This window comes from Plecotus auritus, assembly GCF_963455305.1.
Source record: "Plecotus auritus genome assembly, chromosome: 9".
NCBI classification, from domain to species: domain Eukaryota; kingdom Metazoa; phylum Chordata; class Mammalia; order Chiroptera; family Vespertilionidae; genus Plecotus; species Plecotus auritus.
The window spans coordinates 133945249-133972349 of NC_137783.1; the positions used below are offsets into that span (position 1 = coordinate 133945249).

The window sequence follows — 27101 nt, forward strand, 5'->3', positions numbered from 1 at the left end:
GGAGCTCCAGAACCAGCCCTGCCCAAAGGTCACCGAACCGACGCTGGTCGGTGACACACTTACCAGTGTGCTTCCGGCTGTGCATCTGTAAGTGCGACAGCTTAAAATATCGCTTATTGCAGCCCGGGTAAGCACACATGAAGGGGCGTTTCTCACTGGTCTCAGATGCTGACCGGACCAGAGTCGGGGCTACTCCAGGCACGCGCCGCACGTCCTGCAAGCAGAGTGTAAGAGAATGCAGGCTTTAGCCACATGTGAACATGCGTGCCGGGTCTCCAGGGAAAGTGTGCATTGGAATATACCCAAAGAAGGGATGGCAGAGCCGCTTCCCTTTACACACTACATGCCCACAGCAGACATCGCTAATGGATGCGGATCAGTGCATTCTACAATGCAGTGCTCTAATGCCATCAATACTGACCAGCCAGAACCAGTACCTGAAGTCTGTTTGGGGTCGTTGATCCAGAGTATCTGGAAAAGAAATGCTGGTGACTGGAAGAGCTCCCAGTCCAGCCTGTCTCTCAGCTTCTCCACTAGATGTGGTGAGGTTTGGAAGCCAAAGTCCCAGATTCTATTCCATTCCCTCCCACTCAGATGCATGGCCACAAGACCGGGGCCCAATTTGCAATGGGTGGGAACATCCTTATTAGAGAGGCATGCGGGATACAGATGAGCTCCAACTAACCAGACCTTCCATGGGTGAGTAAATGACAAGGAAGAGGAGCCCCTGAGATCTGTGGGTGCTGTTTGTGAAGGGGAGCTGAAACCAGAGGCTGCATGTGCAGTGCTTGAACAGGGACCCCAGAAAACACTGGGTCTGCCCTCTGTGCATCATACACATCCTTCACAGGGCAGTATGTTGATCGCCTTTATCTTGTGAGTGTACATGTACAGTCAGTCCTACCTGAAAAAGAGCTAGAGGAAAACAATGAGGCAAGCTCCCCTTCATTCTCTTTGGAGACGCCCTCCTCCCCCAAACTGTTCACAGCCTTATGTCTCCCTAGGAGGCAGTATAAGGACGTGGTTAAAAACAGGGTTTTTGGAGTCAAACAAGTCATGTTGTAAATCTCTGCTCCACCTCTTATCAGCTATGTGGTTTTGGACAAGCCACTCGTCTTCTCCAGGCTTCAGTTTCCTTACCTAGAAAATGCAGCTAATAATAGTACCTACCTCATAAAGGTGTGCTGAGAACTAAGTGGAGGGGGAAGGGTCAATGTATAGACATGGAAGAAGCTTAAACGTGTATTACTAAGTGAAAGGAGCCGCTCTGAAAAGGCTACGTACTGTATGATTCCAACTATAGGACACTCTGGGAAAAGGCACAACTATAGACGGTGAAAAGATCAGTGGTTATGGGGGCAGGAGAAGGGGGAGAGATGAGCAGGTAGAACATAGGGCATTTTTAGGCAGTGAAACTGCTCTGTATGATATTGTAATGGAAGATACACAGCATTATGCATTTCACAAAACCCACAGAACCACACAGCACAAAAAGTGAACCCTAATGTGAACTATGGACTTTGGTTAACAATAATGTGTCACTATTGGCTCATGCATTGTAACAAATGCACCATACCAAGGCAAGATATTAATAATCATAGAGACTATGTCAGGGGAGAAGCAGGGGAGAGGGAAGATAGGGGCACTCTCTGTACTTTCTGCACAATTTTCCCTTGAAACTAAAACATTGTTGTAAAAAATAAATAAATTTATTTTTTTAAAAAACAGTTCATGTATAAAACTTAGCACAATGCCTGGCATATGCAACGTGTCCAGCCATAGGTGGTGCAGTTACTGATGTTATTGTTATTTATTAGCAACACTTGGCAAGACAGAGTCTACCTTTGGGCACTTTACATTGCCGATCAAGTCAAAGGCAGGCCATTCATTCAAGCCCGTTTAGCCCCAAATATAAGAGCTGCGCAGCCCACCATGGAGAAGGCACATTAAACCATGAAAAAAGAAATGGGATTCTACAGGAAGCATCTTGGCCTGAGCCAGGGAGGCAGCCCCCTTCACGCTGGCCTCTGGAGAGGAGGAGGCTGCCCTACCTGCCCCCTGGAAGAGGAGGGGTCCCTGCTGTCCCAGGCGCATACAATTAGGAACAGACTTGCTAGGATCAAATGGCCATCGGCAAGGAAGTGAGAGGGTGGATGTTGAGAAGGAAAAGAGGCCATGACGTCCACTTCCAGCCAGGTCCCGGAGTACTCACCTGAATGCCCCTGAAGACACCGTGGGTGTGTATTCTGTACTGGGCGCCACAGAGGATGGGCGTGGTGTGGTTATCGCTCTCATACCCTGTGCCATGGCTGCAAACACAAAGGAGAGAAAACAAGGCTCGGGTTGGTCCAGAGGCACCATTTGGAAATGTGCATCTGAAGCAGCAGGAATGATTTTTTTTTTAATATATTTTATTGATTTTTTTACAGAGAGGAAGAGAGAGAGATAGAGAGTTCGAAACATCGATGAGAGAGAAACATCGATCAGCTGCCTCCTGCACACCCCCTACTGGGGATGTGCCCGCAACCAAAGTACATGCCCTTGACCGGAATTGAACCTGGGACCTTTCAGTCTGCAGGCTGACGCTCTATCCACTGAGCCAAACCAGTTTCGGCAAGGAATGATTTTTAAAGCTCACAGGACAACAGCTGGTTTCTGCCTCCCTCCATCGGGGCTACTTGGGAAGTAGGGTTTTGCGAAGGGCGGGGCTGCTCAATCCTGGTGTCACCACCACGCAGCCCTCCCTCACACTTAGATTCTCACAGAGGCATTGCACCGTCTGGGGCTCTGCCTCTCTCAGACAGGCCGGGAACAGTCACAGTGGCAGGAGTTCACCCCCAGCACACTGTTTACCCTCTAGATGGCAGGGCTGACAGCTGCAAATATCTCAGGAATGAGCAGATGCCTCAAGTTCACATCAAGTGCAATGGATGTTTGTCGGCACCTCATGACTCAGTTTTCACCAGATAGCGCCAAGAAAGTGATGACACAAGGAGAGATGTCACATCCTCAGAAGTGGGGGTGACACATCTGTGGCCCTGATCCACTTAACCTAGAGATCAGTTTTCCAGATCAACTTAACTTTTGGCAGCCAACCCGTGCCAAAGGCAGACACTGGATAATCTTCCTCCAGCAGTAGACTGCCTAGTCCCCTAGTGACTAGGGCCTAGATGCTCAGGTTAACCGTGGACTACTAGTGAGAGCTGAGGGATGTGGAATGTTGAAAAGCAATCACTTGGAAGGGGTGGATGTTCTGCTCTAAACGTAATCTCTCCTCCAGGAAAAATCTGATATCTATTCTACAGTTATTTTACTTCCAAACAAGGCAGACAGAGTGAGGGTTCTTATCCACCTTGGCGGCACACTGCGATCACATCTAGAATCATCATGGAGAGCTTTTATAAAATACCTCTGTGAAATGGTGCAGCAGCTTTGGAAAATGCCTGGAAGGTCTTCAATAGGTTAGACATAAAGTTCCCGTAGGGCCAGCAATTCCATGTCCAGGTATGTTCCCAGGAGAAATGAATCATATGTTTACACAAAAACCTCTGCACATTGTTTTTGAGCAGCATTTATTCATCCTGGCTAAAAAGTGGAATCAACCCAAAAGTCCATCAGCTGATGAGTGAGTAAACAAAATGCAGTACCTTCATAAAATGGAATGCTATTTGGCAATAAAAAGGAAGAAAATACTGATACCTGATAATGTGGACAAACCTTGAAAACACTGTACTAAGTGAGAGAGGCCACTCACAAAGGACCACCTATTGTGTGATTCCACTTACACGAAGTGTCCAGAAATAGGCAGAATTATGGTGACAGAAAGAGGATTTTGGTGGCTGGTTGCCTAGGGCTGGGAAAGAGAAATTGAGACTGACTGCTGAAAATGTCCTAAAACTGTGGTACTGGTCACACAAGTCCGAATATACTGAAACTATTGAGTTGTATACTCCAAATGAGTGAGCTGTATGATATATGAAATCTGTGAAGCTGCTTTTAAAAAATTACCTCTGCAGAATGGGGTCCATGCACCAGCATGTTTTAAGCCTCCAAGTGTAATAAACTAGCTGTCAGGGCTGAGAGCCTCCACCCTCTGACTGTTACTCTGGAGATTGCAGGGGTCCCAGGGCAGGAGGCAGGTGGCTTGGCTGATGAGCCCACTCCATCTGAAGGTATGGGGGAAGCCTGGGGCTGGCTCAACTCTCACTCACCCAGGGAAGAGAATTCCTGGAAGGCAAGAGTGTCTGCCAGGGACGCCTGACATGTCCACACACCCTGTGGCCATAGCAGCTGTGGGGTGTCACATGTAGTTCTGGCTCCAAACTTTTGAGAAAAGATTGCCTGTCTCCTTTGCACAGAGCAATGATGGAAGTCTGGGGAGGTGGGTGGCAGGTTGCTCCCCATAACCTACTATATACACCTTGTTTCCACATCTTTCAGGTGATTTCTGAAGAGAAATGTCCCAAAGAGCTAAACTAGGGTCAAACACGTAAAAATTAGAAAGACATGCCAAATCCAGATAGTATCTGCCTTTCTGAACCTTAGAATGTGCCTGCCAAGAAAAAGAGACCATGTCTGCGTTCCTTACAATTACATGGACAGTCGGGAAGTGAGAGTTGATGATGATGGTGATGGGGTAGCAGAAAGCGGACAGGATGAGAATGCTGCTGCCAGAACATTTTGCCTCAAAAGCTGTGAAGAGATGCTGTCTTTGCCTGCTTTTAGCCTTCTGCCTGCAGCCAAAATGTGACTTACACACTTTCCAGGGCTGAGGAATCCCTAGGGACAAAGCAATAGGAATATGAATTATTTTAGAGTTCTGCCATCAAAGGGGAAGAAGTAGGAATCTCCTGTCTTGGCAGTTGATCTCTGGATGTTTCTGGGTTCCTGGAGGGTGGAGGACACGGGGAATAGACGTTACTTAGGATACTTGTCCCAGGAAATGAAGTGCTGTGTCATTCAAAGGGAATGACATGAATCTCACAGCCTGATGCAAGCCAACAAACAAAAGAAGCAACCAGCAACTAGACTAGAGTGTATCTGCCAAATATGCCACTACATTCTTCTACCAGGTTCATGAATCAGAAAAAAAGCTGAGCCCTTCCTACTGGCTCTTGTGTTTATAGAAGACAAACACACAATGCAATTCCACACTATGGAAACCCTGCAACCCAACACTCTTCCCCATGTGGTATGCCCAGGACACCGAGTACAACCAGTGGGCTCAATGATGACTCTCTAGATAGGTAAAGGAAAACAAGTCGGTGGTCTTGGAAGCATCCACTAATAGAGGCAGAAGAGTAATCTATGCCAACCCCCATTCATAGCACCTCTAGCTCATCCTCAGAAGTTGAAGAGTGACAAGTTTTCAAGACAGCCCATGCTATTAGGAGAATATAGCATGGTCTCCTCATTTCTGTCTTTTGAAGAACCACAGAGTGAGTCTTACTATTTTACAGCCATCTCTGTGTATCTCCTCTGCTCTATGGTAAACTTGGCCCTGAGGACAGAGACCAACTTATTTCTCTCTGTATCCTCTTGACTTAGTAACTGACGTAAGGCGCATAGTCCATAAATGTTCCATGAGATGGACTGAATCTAACTCCACTTCCACAGACAATCCTCCAGCTATTTGAAGGCAGCTCACCAGGCTACAGAACTGTGGTTCTCTGAACTATTGCAACATGAACTGGTATCTAATTCCTTTACTATCCGGATCCTCCTCTTCTTGATCCACTTCAGTTTGTTAGTGCCTCTCAAAATGTGGGCTTAGGATGGATCCCTATGCTCCAGAAGAGAAGTTCTATAAAGGAGTTAAGACACACACACACACACACACACACACACACACACACACACACACACAGCCTTTGGAATCAAGGAAGGAACATCAATGCGTAAGACTGGAGAGTACATGCCTCACCCAAAGGGGTTCCATTTCAAATTTTTCAAAATCAATATGCTAGTCACACAGAGTACAATGCATCAGGCCTACAGGCTTTTAGGGCCTGGGACTTCCCCCCTCAATCAGGACAGAGCAGTGCTAATTACACACCTGAGAGCACATCTTCCTAGCACTCAGGTCACAGTTGTCTTCCTTAGCCAAATAATATCTCCAACCACAGCACCCACCCTAGTATAAACTGCAAGCAAGGCAGGTATCTCCAATCTTAAGCTTGAAGACATGATTTTTTCAAGCTGCAATTCAAGACTACTCATATATCCTTCAAATTCCATTCTATTTCTTTTAGCAAGTAATTCCCAACTGTTGAAATCTTTTTGACTCTTGATTTGTCTTCCAAACATTTGCTTTCATTCTTCTTTCGTGTTATCTCAACATTTGAAAAGCAGCTTTCCTGTGTTTTCGTAAGAGGAAAGGATCTTCCCTGCTGTTGTTGGGAACTATTGTATTTACAATATGTATAGAAGTGAGAGAATTTGAGAAGGTTCTAGGGGGCAACTGGAGGGAAGACATCATAGAGAACCTAGTCATGTGTATGGGGTCCAGTTGAACAGAGCATAAGTCATCAGCAGGAGTTAACCTGAGACAGAGAGGCTCAGGAAGGTGGTGGCTGCCATTGCAACAAGAGCCACCGTTAAGAGCCAGCTACTAGCTTGATGGCCAAGTAAAGCCAAGCTTTACCCCAAGAGAGACCAGCCTTAAAAACTTCCAGTTACTCTGCTGTGGATGAATAAAATAGGAGTGAGGGTAGGATTTCTAGAAGTCTGGAACCATAAGGCCTTCCAAAAAGGGCAAGAGGCTACTAGCCCAATGAAGAGAGTTCTAGAACCAAATATGCACCTTCCACATAAAGGAATCACAGAGCCCTGGACAGTTGTGGGGTAAAAATTCATCATGCCCCAGAGATAAAGGAGTTATCACTCATAGAACTGATATCAGAAAGAAGGTTTCAAAGGGAAGTGTGAATCCACTGACCAAGCCACTGAAAAACCCAAATCTCCCTTAGGATAGAAATGCGTGTATTGGGCCGAAACCGGTTTGGCTCAGTGGATAGAGCGTCGGGCTGCGGACTGAAGGGTCCCGGGTTCGATTCCGGTCAAGGGCATGTACCTTGGTTGCGGGCACATCCCCAGTGGGAGGTGTGCAGGAGGCAGCTGATGGATGTTTCTCTCTCATCGATGTTTCCAGCTCTCTATCCCTCTCCCTTCCTCTCTGTAAAATATCAATAAAATATATTTAAAAAAAAAAAAAAAGAAATGCGTGTAATGGTTTGATCCACCTTTACATGCAGCTAATGAGAAGCAAAGTAAAGGAAGCCCAGAGCGATGCACAGTAAGGCATGTGACCCAAGCCTGAGTAAAGCTGGACTTTCTTAGGCTAAGAAATTGGTGCTTTGAAAAATGTTTTCATGGTTTTCTGTTTTATTGCCTAGTAAACTTCTCTCTGACAGGTAAGATACTTTTCCAGATGAATGAGAGGGAAAAGGGATTTGATAACGCCTTGGCCAACATCATCAGGGGGATCACAAGGATTTACAGTGAGATGGAATGAGGGCAGCTGTGGTTCAGAGAAGAGCCATAACCAATGCATACAAGACACTGGGCGGGGAGGGGGGGGGCAGGTAAAGGCATGCATGTACTGGGGGTAGGGGAGGCCGGGGGGGAGGTCAATGGGGAAAAAAACAAAAGGAGACATATGTACTACTATTTGTAATACTTCAAACAATAAAAAAATAATAAAAAATTTAAAAAAATAAAAAATAAATTAAAAAAATAAAAATAAATAAAAGAGAAGAGCCGGTGGGTCTGGTGCAGATGTGGGGAAGGAGGCTACAAGTAATGTGACTGCTTCTCCCTCCTGCCACAGAGCACTGCACTAGAAATCACTTGATTGCTTGATAAACATGCTTAAGAAGCCCCTTTGGTTTTGTTGTGTAACTAGGTACAAATCATTCATTCAAGTATTTAGCCCATAATTCCCTGTCATGCCCACAAGGACATCAAAAGTGACTATCAAATGTCTTTTGTCAATAAAGACCCATTATACTAGGGGCCTTCCACTATGAGACGAGTAATTCTACCACAAAAAGAAATAAACCTGAACATCGTTTTGTATGTGGTTAAAATACGTTAGTTCCTAATGATCATTTTCTTTCTACATGCTTCCAAAGATCTGGCCTAATAACTTTCCCAAGAATTCAAGCTAACTTCGCTGCTCTTTGGTTTCCAGAATTCACTGTTGTGTTTTTTTCTACTTGAAAACTAAGACATTTACCTGTCTTAACTCTCTTGTCACCTCTCTTATTCTCCATGAATTTCCAGATTATTGGCCCAAGGGCAAAATTATTTTATGTCTTTGTTAAGCTAATCAGAATATGTATTTGGCTCTTTTTTCTTGAAAGTAGAGCCACAAACTCAATAAATCTACAGGGGCCAAACAAGTAAGAAAAATAAATGAGGAAGGCCCTGGAAGGCAAGATGGCACTGAAATGGTGAGGACAGCCACATTGGCCGCCCATTTCCTATCCAAAGGAGGTAACCAGGACTCTGCTCTACCAGCCAAGTACTGGCAATAATTATCAACCCAGTATTTCCAGATCTTTCCATTCTCTAAGAAAAGACGGAAATCTGGATTTTTTATAGGAGATCACCTGAGTTTTCAATTGTGGCAAATAATTGAAAATTTATAGAATCATTGTCAGGTCATATAAACATCCTCTCGCCTAAGGACCACCAGTTTACAACCTCTGCTTTAAAGGTTGAGCAGTGAAGTTCAAGATGCAAACTGGAAAATTCCATCTTGATTCTGTTGTCTCCTCCCATATGGCAACCAAGTGGAGGTGAGGATGTGCCTGATTTCTTTGAAAACTATTAGAACCTTCCAAACCCTAGAAAACTTGAAAGGATGCTGTACTTGTACAGCAGGAATGGTCAGTGGTGTTAGGGCAAAATCCAGAAGTTATCATCTTTATTTTTTTTTTAAATATATTTTATTGATTTTTTTACAGAGAGGAAGGGAGAGGGTAGAGAGTTAGAAACATCGATGAGAGAGAAACATCGATCAGCTGCCTCCTGCACACCCCCTCCTGGGGATGTGCCCGCAACCAAGGTACATGCCCTTGACCGGAATCGAACCTGGGACCCTTGAGTCCGCAGGCCGACGCTCTATCCACTGAGCAAAACCGGTCAGGGCAGAAGTTATCATCTTTAGATGTCAGTGGTTTACCTCTAAATTTCACTGGCCTACTTGAAAGCAGGTGTAAGCACTGAAATTACAGATAGAAAACCATATTGCAACTAATTCAAACTACCGCAAATTTGGTGGCTTAAAACAACACAAATCTATTATTTTACAGTTCTGGAGAGGAGAGTCTAAAATCAGCCTCACCATGTTAAAGTCAAGGTGTTGGCAGGCCTATAGTCTTCTGGAGTCTGAGGGGAGAATCTCTTTCTTTGCTTTCTTCAGCTCCTAGAACTCACCTGCATTCCTTGGCCCTTTCTTTGCATCACTCTGACATCTGGCTTCCTTTGTCATCTCTCCTACTGTTCTTCTGTAATCAAATCTCTCCCTGTCCTCCCTGTCTTCCTCTTATAAAGACACCCTACATTTAGGGACCACCAAGATAATCCAGGATGATATTCCCATCTCAAGATCCTTAACTTAATCACACATGCAACGTTCCTTTTTCCACACAAGGCAAGATTCACAGGTTCCAGGGATTAGGTCCTGGATGTCTTTGGGCGTCATTATTCAACTCACCATACAAAAGAAACCGGATTTATTCTCAGAGATACATTTGAAAGAGCTAAATTAATCTGGATCCTTTCTCTCCAGACTCATTTGAAAGACTAGTCCACAAGAACATGGGTTCCTCACCTAAAGATCCGTGTACCAGGCCCACTTCTATCATTTATTTGCTCTGTGGCCATGGGTGAATCATCCGCTTATCATCTGTAAAACGAAGCTAATAATCTATTTCACATATTTATTTCAAAATAAAACAGGTAAGCTATGGGGAAATAAATTTTAAAATCACTCCGCAACTTTAACCCAACAAAATGTTCAGGTCAATGATTACATGTAATAGGCGACCAACAATCACAAAAATATTTCTTGTATGCTCCTTAGAAGCCTGATGATTGAGATCTACAAAACTTATATAGTTTTTATCCTCAGCACAACCCCAGGAGTCATGAAGGTATATCACCTGAAGCAAATGACTTAACTTCCTCATGTAAAATTAGAAAAACGGTCTCTCCCTGTCCCTGCCACTATCAGTATTTTACAAGATCAAATAAAATAAGTAAAGCACGATGTTTGGTACGTGGCATGCCCTCAATGAATGTTAACTATTACTTACTGGTATAAACCCTATTTAACGGCAAATAATACTGAAGTTTAAGGAGAGACTGAGTTATTTGCCCAAAGTCAGAAAGATGGCAAGTGGTAGAGATAGGGTTTGAGTGCAGGTCAGCTCAGCTCTTCTTCCTTCAAAAACTAGGGAGACAATTCTGGTTTTGTAACCCAGAAGCTGGGTTCACATCTAATGATATTTGAATGATTCCGAGCTCTTTTCTCCAGGGGTGTGAATTAAATTCAGCCAGATGAAGTTTTTAAAATGTAGTGGAAATGGATTAAGAGGGGGAGCAATGAGGAGGGGAGGGTTCAAAATATTTACTCTTTAATATGCTTCATCTTCTGTTCTGAGGCTCAATATTTACCTGGTATAAAGAAAGTGAGAGGCACACTGATGGAAATGGTCCACTTATGTGTGTTAGAGCAGTCAAAACTGAGCATAGCCCTGGCCACGTAGCTCAGCTGGTTAGAGCCTCTTCCTGAAACACCAAGGTTGTGAGTTCAATCACAGTCAGGGCACATCCGAGAAACAATCAATGAATGCACAAATAAATGAAACAACAAATTGGTGTTTTTCTCTCTCTCTCTCTCAAAGCAATACATACATACGTACACACATCCATCCATCCATACATACATACATAAAAATTTAAAAACTGAGCACAATTTTTATTTTTAAAAATCTCCCTACCTAACTGGGAAAATAAGCTAAGAAGAAGCATATTCTTGGTGACTCCATTTCTGGTGGTGGGTGTGGACTGTACATTTTCCAAAACAGCTTTAAAATGCATAAAAATGTATCCTGAGAAACTGCTTTTCCTAGACAGCTTTAAAGTACATAACCACTTGTCCTTAGAAAGCCTGCAAAAAGAGAAAAATGTTCCTCATATAACACAAATTATGAGCTTTCTTCATGCTAAAAACTTGTACATTGAGGTTTGGTCCAGAAAAAAACTTAGCGTTTGAAGAGTAGCTTCTTTAGAAATGATTAATTTTGATATTTCACAGGCACAACAAGATTAATAAAAAGGAATTGAGGTTTAACAGATGAGGAAAACCAGAGCTGCTCTGAAATCCCTTATCAACAGAAGAGGTAAAAAAATAAATAAATAAAAAGGACAAGGCGCATTTTTAATAAAATTAGCATTTGATATCAATATTCAAAAAGGGAAAACCTTGGCCTGCCATTTCTCTCTTCACCCCTTGTCATTGGCCAGGTGGGCAACCTCCCATCTTCACCTCTTTCTTCTCACCTCGGCAAAGTTTATCAGATTGAAGGAAAGCACCTGGGAAAAATTCAAACTCTTGTGTCTCAAAAAAAAAAGGAAATTTACCAATCAACCCCTCTTCTCACGCTATTCTTGATACTGAGCTGAGGCATATATATCAGACACTTACATGTCTGATTCCTTTTGGTGTTGAAAATACCCTTTGCTGCAAGCCTGTCTAATGTGCTGCTTTTGAGGGACATGAGCAATGGAAAACCATGTTAAGAAATTGTGCCTCGAGATGAAGCCAAACACACCACCACTTCTCAGTTTTTCTTATCCAAAAAAGGAACCCAGCCCTAGCAGGTTTGGCTCAGTGGATAGAGCGTCAGCCCGTGGGCTAAAGGGTCCCCGGTTCGATCCTGGTCAAGGGCACATGCCTGGGTTGTGGGCTCAGGTCCCCAGTAGGGGGTGTGCAGGAGGCAGCAGATGAATGATTCTCTCTCATCATGGATGTTTCTATCTCTCTCTCCCTCTCTCTTCATCACTGAAATCAATAAAAATATATATTTTTAAAAAGGAACTCAAATCTAATCAAGCCTCTAGATCTAACTACCTGTACCTAGGAAACACAAGAGATAAGTAGAGGCCCAAAGTTAAAAAACGTTCAGAGGAAGCAATCTGCCAAATCCAGAATCTGGGTTATTCTCCTGGCCTACTGACCTGCTGTCTCCAACAAATCAAGAGATGGGAATACAAGAGGGGTAGAGGGTGGGAAGAGCAGTTACAGTATGGGATTGGGGTGGGGGGCGGCAATGGTAAGATATGTACACATATAATACCTTAATAAAAAATAAAAAAATAAAAAAAGAGAATTGAAAGAGGACAACCAATAAAATAAAACAAAACAGTAAGCCTCTGCACAAATGCTCACCATACACAAGGATGAGCCAGAGACTGTTGTACTTGAACGAACCAGTCCTAGAGGACTTAGGACCCAAAGAACCGAGGACTTCCTCTAGGAAGCCTCGTTGACCATACCACAATGCTTAGTTTAAAGCCGTAGTGAATGAAAATATAATTTCCCTGTAGCCAGAGTAATTTCAAAACTCACTTTCATATCCATTTATAAGATCCAACTTGGAGAAATGAATAGGTAATGGATTATCCTTTTGCACATATGCAGAACTGGTGGCAACCTAGCACAGCTACCTCTAGCTCAACATGTTATTTTACTCTGCCTGAATGTGATAAGCGGAGGACAATATTCAAATAAAATTCACAATTCTGCACAAATATTACCAGCACGGCCATCTAGTCATTCTCTGTGTGTAATATAATCTTTTATAGTGGGAATATAACAAGTCATTAAAAACCAAAAGATTATTCTGCTCCTGAGAATATAAAGGAAAAGGGCAAAAGATGACGTTTCTTTCCCTAATCCAGCATAGAATGTAAACCTAAAAATAAAACAACCATCTTACATTTGATTGGGTTAAAAGAAACCGCGTACGTAATGCATATCATCTGATAATTCATAGATATAAAAGTTCCCCAGAAGTGCATCTACAGAAAAAATCATCTACTTTTTGACTTTAAAATTTTTTTACCTTTCTCCTTCCCTCAGGTGTTTCATTTCAGTTCAGGGCTCAAGAAAACAATGCATTTTTTACTTTAACAAAAACACCGTATTTTGTCAATTTTAATTTAAAATTGCATGATGGTAGTTATTCTAACTATTGTACTTGGTTTTGATTTGTTTTGTTAATCCTCACCTGAAGGTATTTCTCCATTGGTTTTTAGATAGAGTGGAAGGGAAGAAGGGAAGGGAGACAAAGAGAGAAACATTCACTGGTTGCCTCTTGCATGCGCACTCTGACCAGGACCAGGATCAAGCCTGCAAGCGAAGATGTGCCCTTGACCATAATCGAACCCAGGACCCTTCAGTATGCAGGCTGGTGCTCTATCCATTGAACTAAACTGGCTTGGGCTATTATACTAAAATTTTTTTTTTAATATATTTTATTGATATTTCACAGAGAGGAAGGGAGAGGGATAGAGAGCTAGAAACATCGATGAGAGAGAAACATCGATCAGCTGCCTCCTGCACACCTCCCACTGAGGATGTGCCCGCAACCAAGGTACATGCCCTTGACCAGAATCGAACCTGGGACCTTTCAGTCCGCAGGCCGACGATCTATCCACTGAGCCAAACCGGTTTCGGCTATACTAAAATTTTTGATGAACACTTTCCCCATAGCCTTTAGAAAAGAAGGCTTCCCCAGCCCCTGCTCCATCCTTCATTTATTTTCTATCCAGGTCTCATACATCTCTATAGCATCCACCTCCACACCATATCTGGAGAAAAGAGGACTCATTCCACTTTCACTAACTCTGACTTTTTAAATTATTGAGTATCTCTTGCTTTGACTATTCCACATCCATTCCACCTTCCTCTGCTAACACAACACTTCTTTTCCTCTCAGAGAACCACCCCTCTCTAATTCCACCCTCAGGCTCCAGGGATGAACACATACATAGGGCCTGGCCAATCAGATCACTGCATTCTCTAGTTATATGACCTAATCCAGGCCAATCAGAGCTTTCCCTGGGTCTTTTGCTGGAGAAGAACCATCAGAGAGAGACCTTCTTCTTGAGCTATTTTTGCCTCAACAGAGACAGTCTGCCCGAGAAGGCAGCCAGCACAAAGCAGAGACAAGAGACAATGTAAGTATTCTAATGACACTGTCTGAACCCCTGAATTCAGACATGGTTTTTTTGTTTTGCTTTGTTTTGTTTTTTTTGTGAATCCTCAGGGGAGAATATTTCTCCATCGATTTTTAGATATAGTAGAAAGGAGAGAGAGAAGGAGGGCTAGAGAGAAACACCTTGATTGGTTGCCTCCCCACGTGCCCCATCCAGGGTGGGGATGAACCTGCAACCCAGGTACTCACCCTTGACCAGGAATCAAACCTGAGACCCTTTGGTGCCCAGGCTGAAGCTCTAACCACTGGATAACATCAGCCAGGGCTGGACATGGGGTTTTTAAACACACACTAAGCTGCTAAATTCCTCATTTGACCTATGCCAGTTACAATGCGGGGGGGGGGGGGGGGAGGGTTCTGCTACCTTTAACAGAAAAAGTCCTGATTAATATGTAATCTAACAATTATCTAAAGGTAACTGGATTTATTTTTTCAGCAAATACATCAAAACATGATACCTGTAAATGAATACTGGTCCTTTCAAAGTATTACCTTTTGGAAGATGCCCACTTGTTCCAACCATGCTATTATTACTAAAACCTGTTTTTTATTCCTTTTCTGAAAGTTTTTTTATAGTCACAGCTCAAATGTCTCCACTTCCCATGCAGCCTAGTCATTGGCAACTATTTAATAGGACACCGACTGAATGGTTAATGGCCTGTCAAAACTGCTTGTATAAATCAGCCCTTATGAACCATCAAGATTTCCTCACCATTGCAATGGTACATAAACCTCCTTCAACTGACCTTTTTCCTCTTACTTCACACTCAGAGGCGAGCTAAGAGATATTTTCAATCTAGTTTCTCACAACAGTTTGGGGAAAACACAATCCAAAAAAATCCACAATGTTTACTGGCCCCTACTATTGGAAAGGATATTTTTAGGCATGACTTTCCTTCCTACTTCAACACATACACACATAGGAACTCATGTTCTCATAGATCACCTCATCAGACCATGTAAGAAACATGTGGATCTCCCCTGATGACGCGGTCTGACATTGAGGTGTTAATTCATTAAAATCCCAATTTTATCTAACTCAAAGCTTTGCACTATGGCCAGAGACAGCTGTTAGCTTCACCCCAAGAATGGGTGTCCCAAATCCACATAATAGATGAACCCTGCATTTCACACAGCAAAGATGGAACAGCCTGCTCACACATTCTTGAATCAAAAAAATTTACTCAACCATGTTCGATTACATTTATAAATATCCTCACTAAAACCCCAGCATCAAGCACAGAGCTCTTAAGACGGAGACCTCTCCTGCTTCTCAGAGAAATGAAGGCTTGTAGGTATGAAGGCTGTGTGCATAATCTTCTTTTCTGCAGGTCCCAAATCCTCCAAACCGATGTTAGTAACATAATGTAGTAATTCAAGGTGAAGAAACAATAATGTAGCTAAAGGAATCACACTCTTAAAGAGATTTGGCAGCCAGAGGCATTAAAACGGAGGAAATTCTAAACAGGGACATCTGACAGAACAAAACTTGAAAATTTCTTGAGAAATAACATGTTCTTGAAGAAAGGATTAAAATTTTTTTCAAAAGTCAATGTTCTCCAAAATTAATTTTTAAACCTACTGCAATCTATTCAAAATTATAATTAAGACGTTTAAAATAAACTTGTTATTTCAGAATGGTTTTAGATGTAAAGAAAAATTTCTAAAATAATACCTCACATTAGTACAGTGCATTTGTCGCAATTAATAAGCCAATATTGACAAAGACTTTCTTTGAAATTAACAAAATGAATCTGAAGTTCATCTCAGAATAAACAAGACACAGTGGCCAGAAATAGTTTGGGAAATAAAAAAGTATAATGCTAGGGAACTATCAGATATTTAAACAGACTATAAAAATATAGCAGAAAAAAAAAACAGCCTGATACTTGGCAACAAGAGAAAGACTGAGCAAAAGAAAAGATAAATTAAATATAGGATGAATTAAATATTCAAATGTAAAAAGTAAATTAAAAATATATCAATAAAGAAGTAAATTATTTAAAAATATTGGGATGGGGAAAAATCTTTCTAGCCATGATATAAAAGCCAAAAATTTAAAACTACAAAACATAAACTCTACTCTGCCATTATTGCTCAAAAGCAGCCATAGAAAATACATAATACAATTACCTTTTTTGTGTGCATGTGGTAAAAACATTTAAGATTTATTCTCTTCGCAACTTTCAGGTATATAATACATATTGTTAACTACAGTCACCATTCTGTGTATTAGATAAAATGACAGAGGCATTAACTAACCATTATTGTGTCAATCATTTTACAAGCCACTACTATTGTAATCATTTTGCAATATATGCATGTTTCAAATAATCACATTACATCTTAAACTTACTTAATGTTGACAGAAAACTTCCCCCACCTGGCGAAAGAAATAGACTTACAAGTCCAGGAAGAGCACAGAACCCCCAAAAAAAGGAATCCAAAGAGGACCACACCAAGACACATCATAATTAAAATGCCAAGAGCAAAAGACAAAGAGAGAATATTAAAAGCAGCAAGAGAAAAACAGTTACCTACAAGGGAGCACCCATACGATTGTCAGCTGATTTCTCAACAGAAACTATGCAGGCCAGACGGGAGTGGCAATAAATAGTCAAAGTGATGAATAGCAAGAACCTACAACCAAGATTACTCTACCCAGCAAAGCTATCATTCAGAATTGAAGGTCAGATAAAGAGCTTCACAGATAAGAAAAAGCTAAAGGAGTTCATCACCGCCAAACCAGTATTATATGAAATTCTGAAAGTTATTCTTTAAGAAGAGGAAGAAGAAGAAAAGATAAAGATAAAAATTATGAACAACAAATACATATCTATCAACAAGTGAATCTAAAAATCAAGTGAATAAAAAATCTGATGAACAGAATAAACTGGTGAATATAATAGAATCAGGGGCATAGAAAGGGAGTAGACTGACAATTCTTAGGGGGAAAGGGGTGTGGGGGGTGCAGGAAGAGACTGGACAAAAATCGTACATGAGGACAGTTGGGGGGTGGGTAAGGGCAGAGGGTTGGGTGGGAACCAGGTGGAGGGGAGCTATGGGGGAAAAAAAGAGGAACAATTGTAATAATCTGAACAATAAAGATTTATTTTAAAACAAAACAAAACCATGAGGGTACTTCTTCTAAATATAAATAAATAGCCAGAGCAGTGTGGGTCAGGGGTTGAGCGCTGACCCATGAACCAGAGGTCACAGTTCAGTTCGTGGTCAGGGCCCGATTCCCAGTAGGGGGCATGCAGGAGGCAGTCAATCAATTATTCTCTCTCATCGTTAATGTTTCTATCTCTCTTTCCCTCTTCTTTCCTCTTCCTGAAATCAGTAAAAACATATAAAAAAGTTTAAATATAAATAAATAAAGCATAATCCTCTATCCCCATTGAACCAGAACCCCACTTCTTTCCTCCCTTTTGCAGCAAAACTCTATGAAAGTGCTGTCCAATTTATCTGCTGCTAAGATCTCTTTTACCCATCTCTATCAGGCTTTTTCTCTCTAATCTTTCCAAAGGCAACTATAGTTAATAGATTGGTCAATGTTTCCAGAATTTTTTTTCTACAGTTAAAAACATACTCCAATTTGTTTTAAAATGTTATCTCTGGGTGGCGAGATAACAGATTTTTTTCTCCTTTATAATGTTTTGGTACTGTCTGAATTTTTAAAAAATAGTAAGCCTAAGTTACTTTTATAATCAAAGAGAAAAAGTTGTTTTCATTTTTGATAAAGTCACCCTCTTAGCCTTAAGAACACCACATCAGTTGCTTTGACTTAATTTATTTTTTTAATTTATCTTTATTGTTGAAAGTATTACAGATGTCCCCTTTTTCTCCCTCCACCCCATTCCCAGCCCCTCCCCAGGCCTTCCCTGCACTACTGTCTGTCCATAGGCTATGCATATGAAATGAAGAGTTATAAATAAATAAAGCCAGAATAAATGAACATGTTTGCTTTTAACAGGGGAAAAAACCGACTAACATATACAGTAGCCTTATTTCAGAGAAGCACTTATTTGGATGACTTTTTGTGAGTTTAGCTTTTATAGCAATGTTTTTCCAGCTAGAAGTGATGGGTTTTTTCTTGGATAGACAGCAGAGAGAAGGGTAAATGGTGAGTCGAAGGTCTCAGAGAGACCGAGTTGAGATCACAGACATGAGAGGTCCAAAAACTCCTTTAGCTCATGTAAGATATCTTCCACTCATTTGCTATGCCCTCTCCCCCTCCAACACACACACACACACACACACACACACACACACACACACACACACACACACGTACACACCCCTTTATCAAGAGATTGGAGTCCTCATTAACCCCACCTCATCTTCCTGCGCTGAATCCACCATGATCCTCATTTCCAAGTTCATCACCATCTTCTCTTTCTCTCTTTCCTGCTTAGCTCCTTTCTCCTCTTGGTCTGAACAAACCTGTCACTTCTCCTCACCTTTACAAGAACAAAATAATTCCTTGCTTTAAAATGAAATAGTTAGTGTGGATATGGTAAGTCTATAAAGCCCAAAATATTTTTTAAGTGAAGTATTTTTTAAGACGTTGACAACAGTTTCAAAAAGTCAATGAAGGTTGAAACACAGAACGTTGCAATGGCCTGTAGATTATGCATTTGCTGAATTGGATCTAAGCAGATCATCATTTGTTATAAAAAAGAAAATGACACAAAATGTGTATGTATGCACAGAAAAAGGTTACAAGCATATGCAACACAATATTAATAGTAGTTTCACTGGGAGTGTTAATTTCTTCCCCTATATATTTATATTTTCTAACTGTTCTATAATCTACACATATTTCATACACAATTAAAAATTAAATACATCAATTGACTATATGCCTAAGGAGAAAAGGGTGGGAAAGGTGAACAATGAGGGAAGAGAACGTAGCAGAAGTGAAGTGAGAAGTGAAGGAAAAGAAGCAACTGAAGTGGTCTACTCTGAGAGGAACAGGGGACAGAGCTCTAAATCAGTCTCCATCTCCATCTTGCAAGCCCAGGAGTCCCACGCTCTGTTCTATACTATGGCTAACAGACCCTAGCCAAGGCCAATGGCAAGGCAAAGAACTGCCTGCATACAGGCATCAGTGTAACCATTTATTCAGGAGAACTTAATTCCTTGCTGGGGGTGGAGGTGAAGGAGTACACTCAAGAACGCTGATATTGCCCAGGCAGGTGTGGCTCAGTTGGGCATTGCACCGAAATCTTGCTGGTTCAAGAACACACAGAAAGTCTTTTTCAAGGAATAAAATGCACGTACCCAGGTTGTGGACTCAGTCGCCGGTGGGGAGCGGGCAAGAGGCAGCCAAACAATGCTGTGCTCTCTCTCGCATTGTTATTTCTCTCTTCTCCCTTCCTCTCTCTCAAAAAATCAATAAATTATCCTTTTAAAAAAGGAAAAAAATAGAATGCTGATATTCACAGAGCTGCTTCTCTCCACCTTTGCTTTTGCATCTCAAGCTCCAGGAGTCACTTAAAAAGCAGGCTATGTATTTTCAACAAGTAAATCTCTTGGATGAGCACCTTATGTTCACGAGCGGGAGAGGGAAGGTGCCGTGCTGTGTATCGGAACTCCCAGCCAGAGAAGACAGCTATCTCTCTTGGCACAGGTTCTTGGGGATGAGACCACGTCTAGCGGGGATTTTCTCCAGATTCGACAGCCTTGGCCCTACCAAACCGCGCAGCTTTGTTTGCACCATACATCACTCGTCACGAGCCTTTCGTTTTTCCTTTCAAGCATCCACAGGTCAAATACTGCGTGTTCCCAACCGTCTGGGAGCTTCTTGGGCCAGCAACAGGACATTCATTTTGCTCAGCACTCCTTTAACATTTCTATTGTGTTCGATTTCCCACTCCCCCTGCCCATGTCCCCGGAGAATAACTTCTTCCTTGTTTTAAAAACTTGGACCACAGTCAAGGTTGATGTGTTTCTCCACTTTGCAGGATATTTTCCTCAGGAGAGACAAAACAGAGGCTAACAGAGTAGCCAAGGCTTGTGAGTGGCCTTAAAAAATCAGCAGCCTTATTAAGAACACACAGAAAGTCTTTTTCCAGGAATAAGATGCAGATGACACAAGGCACCATAAACAGAATTATTCATAAAGGTGGACTGATCCTCAGAAAGGGTTTCCAGCCATGTTTTCTCTGAGTGACCCACTTTAAAAATCTAATTTCATGTGTTTATGGGTGAGGGAAAGGGTCAGAGTCAAGAGAGTGGTTTCATAAAGTATCTTCTCTTTGACTTAAAATTGAAATACAATATTCTCCTGTTTGAGGTCATAAAACTAATTCTGATCCCAATGGGCATGGGGAGATTAGAAAATGAGTAAAGGGAAAAGGAGAAAAGAGTAAATCAGTGGCAAGAGTATCCTCCCTTCCCCATTCTATCATGTTTTCATCTCATCTTCCCCATGCTCTCCCTCAAATCCCAGCCCCGCCCCTTAGAACATCACTGCTCCCTGATGTCTAATGAAAGACTCCTCCATGGACTTGTTTGGACATGAGGAAACAAGCCTATTCTTTTTTGTGTAAAAGTAACATTTTCAAGGAAAGCAGACATGAACAAATATTTAGTGGGGGTTAGCCTGAAGTACATGATCTTTTAATAAAGAATTGATAATGCCTCATTTTTATGAGCCATGTGGGAATTCTATCTTTCTTCTCCAAAACATGAGTCAAACCTCCAGTCTTCCTGTCGTATATCTACCATGTCACCATGGTTTTTCTTACCACTCATTTCAAATAGTGTCAAGACACTAGTTATGAATTAAAGCAAAAGACGGTTATTTCTCTTTATTTTTCTTTATGAAATATCTCTTCTCAAATGTATTTTCCATATTATCAGTGTTTGCATATCATGACCAAAGAAAGTAAATTTGGTATCACAGAAAATAATGACCCCTACACCCCTCCGGAGAAAAGCCAAACTTTCTACTGGAATAACAGATTCAGTTGAGTCCAGTTCCGGGCTGTTCATGGGCTTGGAGGAAAGAGCTAAGGAGTCATTCTCTTTAAGAGTTAAAAGATGGGCAACCTAAGCACCAGGAATGAATACGACTCGGGCCCACCCAAGAATGCACATAATCTCCTCTGTCTTGACCTTTAGTAAAACTTCTGGTTTTTGCTGTAAAAAATAAACACACTGTATTGGCTCTGGGTCCCTGTCTCTCCATCAGAGGACAGTGGTCTCACCCGGCCCCAGCTTTTTCCTTCTTAAAAAAAAAAAAACAAGAAAAGGCGGGGGGCAACCTGTGGGTCATGACACATCAGTGGTTTTAAAATCAATCTACACATCACCACCAGCATTTTAAAAAATGATATGGAATGAAGTAGAAAATATCAGTATGTATGAAAATATCAGCATGCACATGGTGTAAGAGTAAGTACTAATTTGTGAAAAGTTGTGTGGTGTGTGTTTGTGCACTCACACTCACATGTGTATACGGGGTCTCAGTAAAAGGTATTTCTACTGTGGTCACAATATAAAAAGCTTAAAAAAAAATAAGCTCAAGAAATTCTAATCTAGGGCCCAGAATCTGGAGTCAGACAGAGGTGGTTTCCATCATGGCCTGACACTTACTCCCTCTGTGGACTTGGCTTGGTGGCTGAATCTCTCCAGCCTCCTCACTGGAAAAATGGCATAACCGTAAACCTAGGATTGTCATGAGATCAAAAGAGGAAACCTATGTAAAGCCATTGACACAACGCCCCGCCATGTTAACATCCATTCTTAGATAAATGTTCAGTTCACAAATGCAAGCAGACATCAGTTAATTGACACTGTGTTCAGAAAGGACAAATCCAGTGGAGAGATGTTAATCAATTGGACACCTGTACACCTTTTTTATTCTCCAAAGTGTTGCTCTTCTGTAGGACTATCTATTGGGGCCATTTGATCCTTGTGAGACAGCTCTCTGAAGTTAGTATTCTAGAAATACATTTGTATTTCAGAAATCCTTTTTCAGAATGTAAGCACCAAACCAATGAAAAAAATTCTTCTAGTGTTTTCTTTTTCTTATGCAAAATTGATAAAAACAAATTATTCACATTTTGTGCTTCATCATTACAATATAGCTTCTGACTCTCCAGCAAGTGACTAATATCACATGTCTAAAGACCTTCAAAGATATCAGAATTATCTCAACTATGGAAAGACCCAGATTCAAATAGATGCCAAGATTCCTTATTTATAAATTTTGTAACTAAGCAAAAAACAAGCAAACTATGTACTCAACATACAGTTATTTTTTAAACAGTAACATACACACTTCACAATCAAGTTCTTTTTATTCTTGGCATTTAGTTTGTGGAGTTACTGAATTCTGAGTGAAGAAAAGGAACAGATCCAGAAAGAAAGAGTGAGACCAAGAAGCCAAGAAATATAAGACAGGTTGAGAGTAGGTAGAAGGATGGAATGCTGAAATTGTCAGCAGCCCCTTAGATGCAATTAGGGAGAGAAAAATGTCAAATCAACAGGAAGTTTCTTATATTGGGGTCCAGAGAAAGGAAATGGAGATTTGAATAAAAAAGAAAAAATTGGGGGTGAAGGTAGAGAGAAGCATCTAATAGTCGACGAAAAACAACTCTGCAGGTTATTGAAGGGTTATCCACAAAAAATAACTGAGCCAACAAAAGGATGAGGAGAGGGAGGCCGGTTCTAGTGTTCAAGCAGAGAAAATGAAATCAAAAGAAATAGTTATAGAACTGTCCCAGGGTGCAAACTACAGGACTGGGGAAGGCACAGATGTTTGGAATGAAAAATTCTTTGTTGAAAGTCTGGTCATAGACTTGGGGTAAAAATTAAGTTCTCCCTTAGAGATTTAAAGGTAAATGGAAAAAATGCAAGTAGAGTATGACTGAAAGGTTTGATTGATCTAACAGGAATATATGTAATGTCACGAATCTAGTATTTTATGAAACATTCACGAGGAAATGAGCAGGGTTCCTATTGCATCATTCTAAAAATTGTTTTCCAGGAGTACGTTGATGAGAAATGTCACCAACTCCATTTTCATCCACAGCATGTTCTTGATGAATAAGAGGAAGCAGAAAGCGAGAGACAGATTTTTCCCATCCCAGTGCAAGGATAGCTACACTGATTACCCATTGTCAGTCCTAACTTCTGCATCGCCCCCAGGCACCATCAACAAGGCCTATGCATTTGCCATCATCGCATTTTCCACTCACTTGCTCTGCCCTTCTGTCCATTTCACTGAGCTGGAGCTCCCAGCAGCAACTCTAGAAGAGAAGAAGAGGCGGGGGATGGGGAATGGAGCATGCATGGCTCTAAAAGCCTCCCAGAACCCAGAATCCAATGAGAAGCCACTAAATACACAGAGATGTGATGCTTGCTGTCTAGTCCAGAGTGCTGAACTAAGTCCCCAATCCCACTGGAGCCGAGGGTGAGGTGAAAGGCCCCACAGGGAGGCTGGGAAGAACCTGGGCTTTTGTAATCAGATCTGGGCTTGGAATCTCAGCTCTACCACTTCATACAATGTGAACTTGGGAACTTACTTAAGTCCCTGAGCTTGATTTACTTCTTTGGAAAACAGGGTAACAATACTAGGCCTCATACTGTCATTAGGAAGATTAGATGAGGTTACCTAAAAGATCACCTGATATATCGCAGGAACTTGATGAGTGTCATATCCAACTGCCTATCAACTCAGACTTGCTAAAAAACTGAAAGCAACCAGGTTTGAGAACTTTGAGTCTGGATTGTCCAAATCATCATCTCTCAAATATAAATTTAGATCCTGAACTTTGCAAACACAAAGCAGTTTTTGATAAGATAGAGTAATAGTTAACATCTGTGATATCACTAGCAAAACATAAACATTCAATGAGGTTGAATGGACACAACTTTGAAGAACTCTAAAAAAAAATTCAAAAGTAAAGGCCATATTAAGTTTTCCAAATATTCTCAACTCCCTCGTTCCAGACAAAAATATCCCCTATGTATATGCCTGAAAATTTAATACTCAAACACAACCCACCAACTGGAGATGGGAAGAAAACACCTTGATTGTACAAAGAGCCTTGCCTATTCTTCTAAAACTGTATTCTTTTCATAAGTTATAAGCACCTTTAAAATGGTTCAAATAGGTTTAAGGAATAGAGAAGACCTTACCCCTTTAGTGTGGCTCCCAAGTTCATCTGATTCCAGGTCATGCATTCAAGCTGGGAGGTCATCTGGTATAAATTGTCACTGTTAGAAAAACATCCAGAGTTAGAAACGCATAACTACAAAAAAAAGATAAATAAATAAATGTGCCATTGTCTGTTCAAACAACAATGGAGCTTTAACTTTCCTGTACAGTGGAAGCCTCCATGTTTTCCAGAATGACAGACCACAAGTCTGAAATAATTTTCATTTCACCCCACTGATCTTTGCACAGTTATTCACTTCACACAGCAGAAAGGATGTGAGAGTAATTTGGAAGCCTTTAAAAAACCTTAGTATAGAGTAAACGTTGAAGTTTCTAAAGAGGTATTAAACCTTGGAAGGGAAGAGGCTAAAGGGAGTGAAACTTAGAAAGGCAACACAGGCTGGATAACTCAACATTAAAGTTAAAAGCCTGGAGCTGAAAGTAAAAAGACAGCAGATTAATTATTCGTGAAAAGGCCATTAAGTTGTTTTAATCAAAAGGATAAGTATCATGTGGATTATGAGGGCCTGAAAAGTCAGAGTGATGGGTGATGGATGGTCTCAAACTCAAGGATGTGACAAGGAAGAGAAAGAGGATGAAGTATGCACCACTAAAAGAATAATTTTCTATAAATTTTATAATCCTGGTACAAGTCAAGTGGAGCCTTTTTTCTAAAAGCCTCCAACCCAGTTCTATAAAGCTGGATGAGGGAAAAACAATGGCTGATCATTTACATTAAGACCCCAAAGGAGAAATACATTATCATGTAAACCAATCAAAAATTGTTCTCTCCCTTTTACTTTGCACATACAACTGTTAAAAACATCTCTATTACATGTGTTTTTAAACATTACTCTAAGTGCACTATAGAAGAGCTATCATACCCATGCCCTGAAATAACACCCCAAGGTATCCTGTCTGTTCGACTCTTTTAAGCATACTTATTACAGGTTTTTAAATTTTCATTAATTCATTCATTTTCTATTTATCTCATTCCTAGAAAACTAGCACATAAATCCATCATCAGGCATCTCCTAAAATTACCAAGCTCTGTGAAGAATGAATTTAGCCCTGAACTGAAATGGTTAATTATGAAATGTGAAACCCAAGAGATGAATGGTTTGTTTGGGAGCCCTTGTTCTAAACACATTACAGACATTACAGAACATTTCCACTCCACCTTCATGGCAGACGTGAACAAAGGGTAAGAAGCTTTCAATATCTAATGTGCGATATCAGATTGCAAATTCTGGACAATCTCCGTCTTGTCATGGCATTCCTTTGGGGTGCCTTCATCCATCGGGCCAGGGCAACACCAGTTTAATTATGAGAAGGTTTAGTCAGGCCAACCAAACTGGGAAATTACAGCAACTCGGAAGAAATGAATACTGTGCTCTCTCTTGGCACAGCTTGATAAATCAAGGTAGAGTACATCTGCCTCTCATATAATCACTCTGAAAATTATTTTGAAGATAACACAGGATAAGGAGGAAATCAAGAGTCCAGAAGTGAATTTTACATATGAAATGAGAAGTGACTTCAATCTCAAAGTATGTGTAGTTTCATTAGTCAGTGTATGTCTGGACCCCATCATTCATCCCCATGTCTGACTGGCTATTATGCTACTACAATATCCTACATATCAATGAGAAAAAAATGATTAGTTTCTCCTGCAGCTTCCCGGTTTGCAGCAGCGGCCGGTGCTGGTCTGTGCCACTACGTTTCTCAATTCCACGAATTCTTGCTGTAAGGCCAGTGTAATTAATTCCTGAAGGACCCCAATTTTTATTAGAAGTGCCAGCCTGCTGCATTTAACACAGGAGAGTTTCTTGAACTTTCTTTGGGTTGACAGTTCATTAATAAGCAGCCTCCTCCACAATCTCTACTGGTTTTTGTTCTCCTGCGCCTTTTCATCAAGCAATCCATTTATTAATCTTGCCATTAATCTCAGCCAACAGGCATTGTATTCCCCAGGCAGCTCTATATATTTGTCACTAATTTTTAAAAAATTGTTCACCAGTTGAATCACTCAGCTCCAGCTGACAATTTTCCTAGGCCCTATAGGGATGTGGGATCTTTCTGAAATTATTTCATCCCTGCATTAAACTAAGAAAATCCTAATTTCTAAGAGAGCTGAGAAACAAGATGAATAACAAGTTTACACATATGGGTTAAAGAGTCCCAAATATTTAGGAATTTTCTCACAGATCTAAAGAAAAGTCCAATAGATTTCTAAGGGTCTCTGTAAGGAAGTATCCCAAAGAGAAAATATTTTGAGGACATTTTCTTGGCTCCCAATACCTCAAATACCAGGTATGTCTTACATATAGGTATCTTCATGGTAGGTGCTTAATAAATATATTGCCCTATCCAATATGGTAGTCACTAGTCACATGTGACTATTGAGCACTTGAAGTATGGCTAGTGCCACATGTTGAAATAAGAGTTTGCTATATTGAGTTATATAGAATATTTCAAAATTAATTTCACTGTGTTTTTTTTAATTTGGCTACTAGCAAATTTCAAATTATGTATTGGCGGCTTGCATTATGTTTCTGCTAGACAGTGTTAATCTATAAGTTTTAGAATTTTGAGCAAATTAATTCAGCTCTTTGCACCTCAGTTTTCTTATCTGT

General features: G+C 41.0%; 1 protein-coding gene across 1 annotated transcript in view; it reads right to left on the reverse strand.

The window, feature by feature from the left end:
- The window catches only part of WT1 (WT1 transcription factor), a gene marked incomplete at its 5' end in the record, with an annotated part of 50436 nt that overhangs the window by 8643 nt on the left and 14692 nt on the right, over positions 1-27101 (reverse strand). Inside the window, 3 exons of the mRNA XM_080640821.1 lie at positions 64-214; positions 2213-2309; positions 24447-24524. Of these exons, the coding sequence (XP_080496947.1) occupies positions 64-214; positions 2213-2309; positions 24447-24524 (326 nt within the window). The remainder of the gene's footprint in view (positions 1-63; positions 215-2212; positions 2310-24446; positions 24525-27101) is intronic.